This window comes from Paramormyrops kingsleyae, chromosome 19, assembly GCF_048594095.1.
Source record: "Paramormyrops kingsleyae isolate MSU_618 chromosome 19, PKINGS_0.4, whole genome shotgun sequence".
NCBI lineage: Eukaryota > Metazoa > Chordata > Actinopteri > Osteoglossiformes > Mormyridae > Paramormyrops > Paramormyrops kingsleyae.
Genome location: NC_132815.1, coordinates 18,549,922 through 18,563,635, shown reverse-complemented (window position 1 = coordinate 18,563,635; position 13,714 = coordinate 18,549,922). Strand labels below are relative to the sequence as shown.

The 13,714-nt window shown below is 43.7% G+C and overlaps 1 protein-coding gene across 1 annotated transcript in view; it reads left to right on the top strand.

Annotated features, from left to right (window-relative positions):
- Window positions 1-9,054, top strand: part of LOC111850952 (BAF chromatin remodeling complex subunit BCL11B) — a 45,687-nt gene extending 36,633 nt beyond the window's left edge. The window contains exon 3 of the mRNA XM_023825366.2: window positions 2,853-9,054. Within this exon, the coding sequence (XP_023681134.2) occupies window positions 2,853-4,837 (1,985 nt within the window). The 3' untranslated portion in view covers window positions 4,838-9,054. The remainder of the gene's footprint in view (window positions 1-2,852) is intronic.
- Window positions 9,055-13,714: the final 4,660 nt, after the last annotated feature.

The following is a 13,714-nucleotide window of genomic DNA, read 5'->3' as shown; positions in this document are numbered from 1 at the left end:
TGGCATTTACACATATGATAGCTTCATACTCCAAATTCCTGCTTTTGTAACAATTTACAAAAGGAAAAAAGAAGATACGTATTGTCCATATCACAACTAATGAATGGGAAAATATATTGTGAGAGGTGACCAGAGGACATAACGATAAGCCAAGAAATGGTTTAACGGCAAATGTGTAGAATTGTGTAATGATACGTGTTTATACGGTCCGTGAATTATTCTCAGGCTTCCAAGCCAATTAGTGTTTTATTTCCCATTCCTATAATCCCATTAACGACCGATGCATACGCAATGACCTCGTTAGGCCCCTATTTGTTGAGACTCACAGTCTGTTGGGGGAATATTTGAATTAATTATTGCGCTCATTGTGAGCTCTACCTGTCTGCAGCCGTCCCATCCCCAGGGATCACACGGGTGGCTAGCTTGGTCCTCTCAGGTGACCAAGAACATTGGCTTCTCTTTAACTCAATGGGCAGAAAGTGCCATAAACCAGGTCAGAGAAGCACAGGGCCTAGCAGGAAGCCAGGCTGCTGTTTTACCCACAAAAATCCTCACCAACAAATCAGAAAGAGGGAGTGATGTCGGGGCTTGACTTTCAATATACTGGTACCTTATGTTTGGCGACACGCCATCACTTCATCATTCCTGGGGGTTCTCATCAGCCATAAACAAAATAAGGCTCAGCGCGGCTCTTGTCCTCAGCTGAGAATCCCCTGTTTTCCACCTGGAGCGTGGAAACAGAGCTCCTTGCTCACTGATCCAGATGTAGCGCTGGTCTGGTCCGTTCTTCCATTTTCGATTAGTGAGCCACTTAGTGAGTCTGGAGCCCGTGCCTGTGCAATGGCAGGCATAAGTCATGGGACACCATGGACACTGGGCATACACTCGCACATTAATGGCTTCTATCCCAGTTCACATAAGTATATGATTTTGGAGTGTGGGAGGAAAGCAACACAGGCAGAGGGAAGATGTAAACACTCCATCGAGTGAGATTCAGGGGCAGGAATCAAACCCATAGCCCTGGAAATGTGAGGTGGGTGGTGGTGCTGTCCAGGGAGCCACTGTATTGCATTCTTTCTGTAATGGAATGCATCACCCAGAGAGCTTGATGGTATAAGAGGAGGAGGATGGTCAACAACGAAATGGACTCAGTCATCATGACCATGAGCATACCATTGGGAAGTCTGAAGACCACGACAGAAGACAGGACATTCTGGAGGAACCCCATTTTTATGTTCACCAAGAGTCAACATCAAGTAGACGGCACCTACTAATATAAATAATGCAATAGTATGGAACTATCTTTCAGGTTAGGGCTTGGCTACTTCCTCCAAAGTCACCATTGAATTTGAGGACCTGCTTGACAATGTGCCATGAGAACAGAAAATCTCATCCATGCATCCCAGATTAGATCTAAAGAGTCAGCAGACAAGGCTGTACCTACAACCAGAAGTGCTACCACTTCCCGTGTCTTCACCCTCCACTCTTGTTATACAACAAATCTGAATTTAACAATTCACCTGTTGCCCGAGATTCTTCTTGTCGGCGTGTGCCCTGCTTTCTTTCTTTAAAATGAGAAATGGTTTGAAGAGAGCATTTCTCTATGTCTAACAAGAGGGTGCTGAGGCTGTAAAGTATGTGTTCTATATGGCTGACAAACCGACAAGCCAAACACAGAACCTATCAACTGGTCTCTGTGTTTAAGCCTTTCTCTGTAATTCTGCATTACGGATGAGAATTAAAAAAAAAAAAAAACAACTGAGAAGAATCTATTATGACTTTAAGCTAAGCCAGATCCATGCTTATGTTCATTTAAATCATATTAAATTTATATAGACATCCAGAACTATCTCTATTTGTGTCAAGACTGAAATATCATTGTTGTAATCATATTCTTCCAATATGTGACAGTATGATTATATATGTTATAGTACTCCAACCGCTCTACAAAGGAGGCCATTTTAAAGGGGATATGTATACGATTGACTGAAACTGATCCATCCTTGCGTCCGCACTAATACTCTCTGGCAAAAGCAATTAAGGCAGGTACATCCCCACGCCAGCTCCTCTTATCTCCACAGCCGCCCACGGTCACGTAGATCTGACAGCGTGCAAACGCGCAGCCCAGCCAAACAACCAGGCAATTACCACGCCAGATGTTTACCTTCATCTCTGAATTGCCGCATCGGGTCAGAAACAGCAAGCTTCCATTTGATAAATAAATGCAGCTTGTTTCTGGGTGCAGGCTTACCGATTTCAACGCGTTTTCCGTTATTTGTTCAAATCTCCCCCCAGCAATGCTGCACGACGCTTGCACGCCCTCCACACACCCCCATAAATCTCTCGAGGAGCGTGTACCATGTGAACAAAGAAGCTTTTTGAAGACGCTTCTCCTCTGTGAGCATCATGCACTCATGCACAGCAAATGGACACCTAGCTGCACACTTCACCTTAAAAATGAAGTACCCCCATCTCTAGCATGGCTCAAGTAATGTGGTCATTCAGGCACATTTCAGCATATCTGAAACCTGACAAGACAGTGAGGCAGGCTTTGCAGTGTTAGTGGTGTGTGGGTGATGGAGGGCAGTGAGATGTTGTAATAGTTAATGCAAAGAACCACCCATTAGTATGACTATCATTTCATTTAATTACTATTGTTAGAACGGGTTTCTTATGTGACTGTACATTTTTGTTATTTTTTGCATCCAAGCACATTGTTACAGTGAACACAAGTTGTGTTGATTTCCCACAAATAATACTTGTCAAATATAGTCCATTATTTCAGCCTTTGGCTGATTAGGAACAGTTGAAGTGCCAGGTGTTTACTCCTCTCTCCTTTCACTTCCTCACAGGAAGAGATGAGCCTTCAAGCTACATTTGCACGACGTGCAAGCAGCCGTTTCCCAGCGCCTGGTTCCTCCTCCAGCATGCTCAGAACACCCACGGGATCCGCATCTACCTGGAAACTGGGCCCTCCAGCTGCGCCCTGACCCCCCGGATCAACATCCCCCCACCTCTAGGAGCCGAGTCTATTCCACAGTCGCCTCTCAACAGCTTCATCAGTGATACCAATCCCTTCCACCTGTTGCGCATGGCAGCCCCAATCCTTCGTGAGCCACCACCCTTCCTGGAGAACCGGCTACCTGGCACGCCCCCCTTCGTCAGCCCTCCACCACGCCACCACCTGGACCGCCTTAGCACCGAGGAAATGGGCCTGATCTCCCAGCACCCCAGTGCCTTCGAAAGGGTGATGCGCCTGACGCCCATGGCCGTCGAGTCCCAGTCCATGGATTTCTCCCGGAGGCTTCGGGAGCTAGCGGGCAACAGCGGGCCCACTCCGCCACTCTCGCCCAGCCGCATCAACCCTATGCACCGCCTGCTTAACCCGGGCCTCTTCCCCCCTGGCCCCAAGCCTCCATTCCTCAGCACGCCACCGCTGCCACCTATGCCCCCCGGCAGCACCACCCCTCCACAGCCCCAGGTGAAGAGCAAGTCCTGCGAGTTCTGTGGCAAGACGTTCAAGTTCCAGAGCAACCTAGTGGTACACCGGCGGAGCCACACGGGCGAGAAGCCCTACAAGTGCCAGCTGTGTGACCATGCCTGCTCCCAGGCCAGCAAGCTGAAGAGGCACATGAAAACGCACATGCACAAGGCTGGGTCCACCACCGGCCGCTCAGAGGATGGCCTGTCCTCTACAAGCTCCCCAGAACCCCGGGCCGGTGACTCTACAGGCGAGCGGGCCAAGGGCCGCGAGGAGGACTTCCGGGGCGAGGGGCTGGGTCCAGACAATGAGGAGGAGGAAGAGGAAGAGGAGGAAGAGGAGGAGGACCCTGAGAATGAGAGCAGGCCAGAGTCCAACTTCAGTCTGGATTCAGAACTGAGTCGCAACCGTGAAAATGGCTCCAAGCTTCCCACACGTGAAAAGGATCTCTCTACGGGCAAGACGGAGGAGAACATGGGCCTCGGCGGAGTGCACCAGTACAATGACTTCATGGTCGACAATCGGAAAAGGCTCCCCTTCCCCAAGGGGGGCCCAGATTTGCAACGGGACACCGGGGACGAGGACTCAGTAGTGGGGGAGATGGACCGAGTAGAGCAGGCTACAGTGAATGGCAGAAACTGTGGCTCAGGGGACTCTTTCTCAGGCCTGTTTCATCGGAAGCCCACCCCAATCACCAGCCCTAGCCTGTCCAACTCCTCTGCCAAACGGATAAAGGTCGAAAAGGACCTGGACCTCCCTCCAGCCCCACTCATCCCGTCTGAGAATGTCTACTCCCAGTGGTTAGTGGGCTACGCCACCTCACGGCACTTCATCAAGGACTCCTTCCTGGGCTTCCCTGACGCTCGGCAGTCGCCCTTCGCCACCTCGTCTGAGCACTCCTCAGAGAACGGCAGCCTGCGCTTCTCCACGCCTCCCGGCGACACGCTCGACGGCGCCTTCTCAGGCCGCAGCGGCACGGCTAGTGGCAGCAGCACACCGCACCTGCGGGGTGGCCCCGGTCCCGGGAGGCCCAGTTCCAAGGAAGGCCGGCGGAGCGATACATGCGAGTATTGCGGCAAGGTGTTCAAGAACTGCAGCAACTTGACAGTACACCGGCGCAGCCATACAGGGGAACGGCCCTACAAGTGTGACCTGTGCAGCTACGCCTGTGCTCAGAGCAGCAAGCTAACGCGCCACATGAAGACGCATGGCCAGTTCGGCAAGGAGGTGTACCGCTGCGACATCTGCCACATGCCCTTCAGCGTGTACAGTACTCTGGAAAAACACATGAAGAAGTGGCACGGGGAACACTTGATGACGAACGAGGTCAAAATCGAACAAGCAGAGAGAAGTTAGGCTAGAGCCCAAGTCCTCCGCGCCATTTTTCCAACAGCTGGATAAGCTGGTTAGCTGGATGATCCTTTCCTAGTTAATTGGTTTTTTGAGTGTTTTGATGTTTTTTCTTTTTGTCTAAGAAACTGCCAACTGAGAAATAATAGCAGGAAAATTGAATTGGCGTCTCCTTTTCAAACCGTCAATCTGAGGATTAAGCAGTGGTGAATATATGGAGCCTTTAACTGTGCAATAATTTCTATTTATTGGATTTCTGTAATAATGTTTGGCATGTGCTGGTACATTTATTGTATTTCTTTTTTTTCATTTCCTTTGTTTCACAATTCCCAGGGTTTTGTTTGGAAAAACCCAGGTGACATCCTGAGATTTTCATTTAGCAAAAACAGAATACTATTGTCTTGAAACGATACTGTAGTCCGCAACTTTGAGAAAATAGTATATTCGAGCTGTGTGGATGATTTCTTGAAGAGAAGCCAAATTCAATCTTAGAAAGCTATGTGTTCTTTTTTGCTTTTATACCTGGTAGATGTATGAGCGAATAACAATCTTTGAAAGCTGTATTTCTGTGGGAATCTTAAATATATCAGTATAATTGGATATTTTGAGGGTCAATAAAATAATATTTAATTTTTGTTAACTGAAATTGCAGACCAGAATTTAGATAACTGATCATTACAAGGGTAGATGATTTCAGGTACAAAATACTCATCCGTATTTAGCATGTTGTCTTGATCCTGGCAGTACAGTAGGTTATTTACAGACTGTTTACGTTAAAATTAAATGTGCGTCTAATGGGCATCGATTATGGGTAGCCCGCTAGCCCCCCTTTTCCAGTGTTATGGGTTCGTTTCTCGCCCCTGACTCTGTCCATGGGGTGTACCATTATTCCCAGGATAGGTTCTGGGCTCTCCGCAACCCTGTGTCAGGTTAGTGGCTGTCGAAGACTCGTGACGACATGCTCCCACGCTATGCTGCCATACACAGCTGCACTTTGTGTTCCTCATAGAGACGACATACCTGAGTTTTCTGTATGTTGTGTTACAGTAAAACCGCCCCTATTGTGGGAAAGCTAGACAAACTGGCCAGCAAAACCGGAAGCCTTGCGAAGGATGTGACAGACTCACCTGAAGTATCTTCCTCATTTCTAAATTGTTTGTACGATGTCACCATTTTGACACTCACTGACTTTTCAGTGTCTTCTGGCCCCCTTTATAATATAATCGGGATGGAAATGAAAGCAGTCTGGCCCTACCATTCAGTGACACATTTTTCATTTTATCCTCAGTGTGTATTTTTATATATACATATAAATATTTCTGTTCCGTCTGAGAAAAAGTGAAAAGGTGTTTAGTGAAAAATGGTCCTATGGCAGCATTTATATATTACATTTAAAAAAAGAAAAAAGATGTAGCCTAAGTGCAGATCCCACTTTAAAAATTGACCAGTCAAGATTTTAAAAAGAACAAAAAAAAAAATACAAAATCAGTAAACTTGCAACGCAATATTTATTCTACCCTAGTATAACCGCCCTTTTGTGGAAAAGAGTGGTGACAGTTGATATGTAGCACCGAAATATATTGGCCTCCACTCTTTTTTCCCGTTTATATAATTTTTAGTAAAAGTGTATGCATATACAAAATATATACATATAATTAATTGATACGACAGTAAAATGTTTCTGACATTCCGTTTTACTGAGTGAGTAATTGAGTTGGCATCATTTATGCAGTCTCAGAATTTGCACAGTAGCAGTATTCGACAGAATAATTTGGTTCTAAAAAGTATTTTCCTTTTTTTCAGTTGATATTTTCTGTGATGTGAGTTAAACGTAGATAATTAATGACGTGAACGATGCACTGCTAAATATTTTGAGTTTATTAAAGATTGACTTTAGCGAGCACCACTTTGCCTAATTCAAGATAAAAATGCATTATTTAAAAAAATAATGCATTTCACCACGTTTATTCCTTACCTGACCGGTCGCCCTATATAATAGCGGAACAAAGTTCTAATTGAAAAGAAGACTCGCACTTTATAATTTGCTGAGTACGGCTGAGTAAGAAATTACATTCGGTAGTCTTGCAAACGGGCCCTGGAAAGGGAAAGACGACAGGGACTCAAGTGCCAGTATCACTAGGCGCGACTTTCTCTATCCTGGCACTATAAAATACAGTAAATTTACCTGTACAGTCTCTGCACAACCTGCTGAACTTTCTTTAAATTGTCTCACGACACAAATTTGTGCCAAGTTTATATATATATTTCTTTTTAAGAAAGGAAATGAGTAGTCAAGAAATCCACGTAAATCTAATTTGCATGCAAGTTTTTTAAGCTCGGTAAGAGTGTATGCGCGAGACACGCTGCGGGAGAAGTACGCGCGTGACTGCGCGTGTGTCTGCGCGAGAGCAGGCACGTGACAAGGCGCGTAAAGCGGTACTGTATTCCTCACTTCAGGAAAGACTGCATCCCTCTGTAGAAATGTTACCGGAGAGGATAGATATTCTAGAGAAAAACTGCAAAAACTTTAGGAAATAGTGCACTCTGTCTTAAAATACGTTTACAGTATTGAAACAAGTACAACGGTGAAACGATACATGTATTTGTGTTAAAAAAAATCAAGTATTCTTTTCCAGATTTGCTTATAATTTTTTTGAACGCCGTAATAGCTATGTGTACATTGTTTTTTGTACATTTTTGTTCTGTTTTTGGTGACAAGGGTGTCTGTAATTATAGTAAATATAATAATGTCCTCGTTTACTGTAAAAGGATACCAGTATTTGTAATATCGATTGATGCCAGGGGCATTTTTGAAAAGCAGAGAAAAAACGTCAAAAGTTTTTTTTTTCATTTCTTTATTCTTTTCTTTATTTCTTTAAAATTGTGGGACTATTGATTTATTTGTCACTGTAATTGTAAAAGTTTTGGGTTTCAGTAAAACATTTATTCTGCCATGGGTGTAAAAAAAATTAAATCATAGCTGTAAAAAGAAAAAAAAACACGGGAAAGAGGGCCAACTGCATATAAACCACACAATAAAAATCCGACTTACTTCTTTGCAGAAAAAAACACTGCCAGACTATAAATTCCCTTATGTTTCTTCACTTAGAATGGATTTTCTCAACCATTGGTTTAATTTTTTTTGGAGTATGTATTTTTTACCTTGCACATCCTTTGTAAAGATGGTACTGAAAGTACCTTTTCTGTCATTTTCTTTCTGAAAGGAGCGCACATAATTTAAAATCTTAAAAAAGACTTTTTTTTTTCTATTTGGCATGATGAAATTGTGCAAAAAGTGACTTTGTATTCTTGAAAAGATTCCTACTGTACAGAAAGCTATTGTTTAACAACCTCTTGCAAAATGCAAAGTAATATGTCTTTGTTTTACTAGTATATTCGTTTAAAATATTTTTGTAACTTTATGATTGCCTTGTTTTGATTTCACATTCTGGATTCCTGACAGCACTGAGTGCAGCCTTTATGCTCTGTGCGACCGCTGTCCATTGTCATCACTAATGTGTGAAAATGTTTTTGTTGCTGTTGTCATGTTCTTTTAAAATTTTTTTGTTTTATTTTTTTTTGTTAGCACCTGCCTCCTGTTCTCCTCAGCATGACGAGAGCACGAGCTGAGATCCGGCTCTCGCCATCGCCCCTTTCTGGCACGCCGGCCCAATCCCCTGTAAACCCCGGGACAGCGGCGCGACAGTGAGACAGTGTGGCTCGGCACGTCGATGCGCTATGCACTATGCATGCTGACACAATCACAGATATACATCTGTATATCGTCCATATATATTTTTTTTAAGTCTGCCGAACGGATGAGGAAGCAGAAGAGGCTGGAAGGCTGGCCTGGTGCGGCAGAGCTCGCAGAGACGCAGCGTGTCTGGAAGGCCTGCCAGATGGACGAGCGAGACCTTCCAGGAACTGGAGAAACAAACCTTTGCCTCGCTCCTCCAGACATGGCCTATAGGATCAACCATTAAAAGAAGAAAAAAATGTTTCTGAAACATTTGGGACACGCTCATTAAGCTTCAGTGACTTTTTCATTTTATGGTGCAGCCGTAAACGTTTAAAAAAGGAAAAAAAAAATCGACGGCTTCCTAGTGGAGCAATGTTTTGATCCATGCGTACAGCTGTTCCCCCCTCGTGAAGTTTTTCCCGGACCCCAAGCAACGTTCACGCTGTTCAGAGACCCAAAAGAAAAACGTTTACTTTTTGTTTAACTTCCTTGTTGTATTTTTGTCGAGGAGCTGGGGTTGGGGGGGGGGGGGGGGGGTTGAGCATTAAGAGGACACAGTCCTGACCTGAATGACGGAATGAGATAACTCTGGCCCACTGGTCTAACGACTCTTTAGTTTTAAAAACGTGCTTTGCTGCTGTCCGCTCTTCGGTTTTGACATTCCATACCGATCCTCGTCGTCGTTTCCTTAATTTTTTTGTATTTAATGATTATGCAGGGTTGGGATGAAAAGTAAAGCTGTTGTTTTTTTTACATGCCGTAATATGATGTTTGGGAGTGGGATCCGGGGTGGGCTTCGGGGCGGGGGATGGGGGGGAGGGGGGGTTGAGTGGGGTTGTTTTGCATACAGTGTGTGATGTCGCTGTTCTCAGGGCAGAGTCGGCCCACATCGACTCCCGATAGTAAACAATGCATACGGACTCCAAGGCCATCTCTTCTCTTCTCTTTATTCACACGGTCACACAAGCTACCATTTTTAGAGTGTGTGTGTTTTATTTTTTTGGCTGAGGGAAGCAGCTTTCAGGGAGGCAGAGAGGGAGGGGGGCCACCAGTGACATAGAATACCACCAGGAGGCTCTGCTGGGAGGTCTCCCTGCTTGAGGTACAGGTGGGCGCTGAGCTCTACATCCAGTGAACGCCTAGCATGTGTCCACACGTGTTTTACCTGTGGGCTGATCTTTAAAGATTGGTAGGGGGGCTGTGGCTGGGTTACTTACCCTGTCCAGTTCGGCTCCGCTGATAACGCAGTTCTGGTGCTGTGTGCCGGGCGCTGCTACAGAGCGCTAACAGTCAGCTCAAAGTCAAGGGGTATTAGGCCTCTCAAAATCACACCGGGGAATTTGCTTGTGCACTACACCCGACAACAGGAAACCATAGAAGCAAAAACGATTTACAGCTATTAAATCAGATACAAGAGAAAGGGTTTTAGTTTGCTCTCAGTACTGAGCAAGGAAAAAAGTTAGTACTATTAAGAAATGTTATTATGATAATAATTATCACTGCAATAATAATAATAATAATTGTCACCATAATCCTCATAGTAAAAATATGAGTTACTGCAGCAAGTTCTCAGGACACTTTTCTTTCTGGAACTGCTGAAGCTGTAACACAGCATTCACAGTTATTTTGAACAACTGAAACTCAGACATAAAGGCTGAAGTCAGCTCACCTCTCTCACCACAAGCCTGCAATAGCTAAAGGACATTAAAGCATATTAACGTTTTCTGTTAGTTTCACTAACCGGATGAGCAGCGGCTGTTGTATGAGTGGTCACACGTCGAGAGGCAGATGGACGGTGAAACACTTTGAAGAGTTTCAGCACGAGCTCAAATATAACCACTACGCATTTATCTGCCTTACTTTGAGGGCTTTGGTCACTGCAGCTCACGCACGAATAGGTCAGACATCACGTTACAGCACACAACATTCCACTCGCTAGCTAATGATCTCACAGAATGAGAATTACTGCTTGTTTACAGTTTTTTCCCCTTCAGGTCATTTGTAAAATTTTTCAGCTACGATTACTATTCACCAAAAAATAATTACTGATGAATCAGTACATGTAATTTCAGGCAGGCAATAATTTGACAAATAAACAAATAGATACACTTCAATGCTGGGTACTGGGCTTGATATGTGCGATTATATGGTAGACATGTCCTGAAAGCATATCAACTAATCGACAAGTTGAATCTAGGATAACTAATCTTCTTAATAATTGCAGGGCTCTGTGGGCTGGTCCTCCATTTCCTTGCTTTCCTCATATTTTTGTGTTTTACCTTGGGGGACTTTGTCCTCCTACCAAGGCCCGCAGACATCTACTATCTCTGAATTACCTATTGTCCTCTGCTTCATGCCCTGGACTTCCTGAGATGGGTGCCAGGATCACCCTGACCCAGGTGATGGATGATTATAAATAAACTAAAAAAAAAGGTATTTGCTTTTTCACATAGTGTTAATAAGGCAATTGATTCATTGCAGCTCATTTAATATGACTAGTAAAACTGCTATTAAGAAGACAAATTTATCAGATCATTCGTAAAATTTAGAATACGTCACCTACAGACCAGATTCGGAATGAGATGCTGAGTCCCACACTTTCACACTTAACAAAGAAATAAATTTCCTTTTCAGTGCAAGTGTGCTTGCGTACAGTTACCCACAGAGGACATTTGGCAGCGTGACTTGGCTCTGCTGAAGGCAGTCTGTGGGCGCCGGCTCAAAATACTGAAGTAAAAATAACTGCAAAGGCAGAATTTGAGGTAGAAAAAGTGAATTCACCTGAGCTAATGAGAAGTGAACATCATTGGATTAAGGTGACCTTACACTCTGCAGTGACCTCCAATACATGATAAGTGTAAAGAGATGGGTTGAGCTTTATAAAAATTATTAATCAGATGTAGCACTAGGTTAACAGGCAGATGAATTCAATTCAATTCAATTCTTTTATTGTCATATGTACAAGTACAAGTACCATGTACAATGAAATTCTTACTTGCATGTGTCCCTGCAGACAGTGAATATAGACAAGACGATAAAAAAAACCAAAAAAACACAAAATTAATAGATGATTTAACTAACTAGGACAAAAAGTGCGGGTAGTAAATGTGATTTTTACAAAACACCATAAAGAAAGTTTTCCTACAGCTTTTATAATATGAGATAGCACAGTTAAGGTATATCTAGCCTGAAACTATTAGTCAGCTTTCTTTAAACAATTATTTTTAAAATACATTAAAATTTAAATAAATCTACCGATCTACATCCACTACTGTGCTTATCGTCTCTTACACCTAAATACCCAGAAAATACATTGCACCCAAAAAAATCCAGTATATTCACAGTGTTACCACATTCCATGAGAAGACAGTTAAACTTGAGTGTGACATTCACATCGGTACGCATGGGGGCCTGCATTTTTGGCTTGCCTCTGTACTACTTGCGGGAATTTGACTAGTCAAGCCATCACCTATCTCTGACGCTCAAACCCCACCCAGATACGTAAGAAATATCCTCCTTTCCTACCTGTCAATAGTATGTCATGCAATAGGGCTGCTGTGCTGCCCCCAAAGCCCAGAATACCCAGGTTTCTCACTCTGGGTTTTTTCCCGTTGGACACTGGACAAGTTCTATAGTTTGCTGTTGTTTATTTATTTATAGTTCTGTAATTAAAAAAAAAACACTATCAATCTTTCCAAGTTCCTGTGCTTTGTTTCCTGTTTACTAATTCTTTGTCAACATAAACAAATGTTCGTTGGGTCCATTAATTAACCCTAAGTAAATTTAATTAGATTGAAATTGAAAAGTTAGCATACATGCAGGTTTTAAAAAATAACAACATTTCTTTTGTATGTGACATATGACATGATGCTACTTATCTCTGTATTTTTCTCCAAAGGAATCACTTTCCATTCAGCAGCATGGTCTTGACTACTTTTTGGGCATTTTTTTTTTTCCTGTCACGTGTCTCACACCAACGTTTTGCACAGAATCTGACCAGCCATCAACATCTGCAGGCACTCAGAGCTGCTGAAGGTAGCCGACCAGGGAGAGATGCAGACTGCTGATGGCAGAGACTCGCTCGCTCGCTCGCGTCAAGGCTCTCCTGCAATTTTGGAAGATAAACAAAGGAACTCCTACCTACAGTGCTTTTAGCAGCCTGGAAGAAAGAGAGGCTTCCTTTAAGTGCGATAATAAAAAAAAGAAATCTCTATAGATCTCTTAATGAGGTTGTCATGGTCAATCTCAAGATTTTTCCATCAAACTGACTGCTATAATTCCATCTTTGCCCGATTGATTTCCAATGTGGAATTCATTCTGCTGAAATCTCACTGCCCCCTTTGTTTTGCCCCAATCCTTTACCTTCCTCATTTACTATAATTCCTCTCCCAGAAAAAGGGGGGAAGAAAACGAAAACAAAGCTCAGCTCCTAATGTGAGGTATCCTCAGGAATCCGAGGCGCCGGAGAGCTACAGCGAGTCACTCCATGTAGGGGGTAGGGGGGCCATAGAGGTCCCCTGTTCTTTTAGGACACCCCCTGCTCAATTCTCACTAGGTAATCCATTTAATACTAATCTAGATGCATCTGAAAAGGGGGTCTATTCACAGCAAATTGGGGAGGGGGGAGAAAAGGAAATAACTTAATTCTGTAATCAATGTAGCCCTGATCTTGAATAATGTGACATGCATTTTTTTTTTATCTCTTATTGTGGTCCTAATGACGAGCGTTATTTCAAAACACGCTATTCCCTCGGCGGACAATAAAGACACCTCTCCAAACAAAGATAATTGTTCCGGCTTTATTCTGTTTTTACCATTCAGCCCATAGAGCTGCCAATTATCGGGACATATTTCGAGCCGCTCTCGCACAAGCCGCTCTTCCGCTTTTGGCATCGGCAGATGAAAACGAGGTTATTTTATTTTTTTATTATTATTCCAACTACAAACAGTAACAGTCATTCAGGCTGGCTTTTTTCCCCCCTTTTTTTGGGTTTATTGAAAAACGGCACCCGGAAAGAGTGAAGGCGCTCTGAGGTGTGTGGGATCCGCTTTGATATTCAGATTGGGCTGCCTACACGGGGCATTATGACACATTTGGATGATTGCATTGTGGGATCAAGAGCCGGCCTTGTCATTCCCAACAA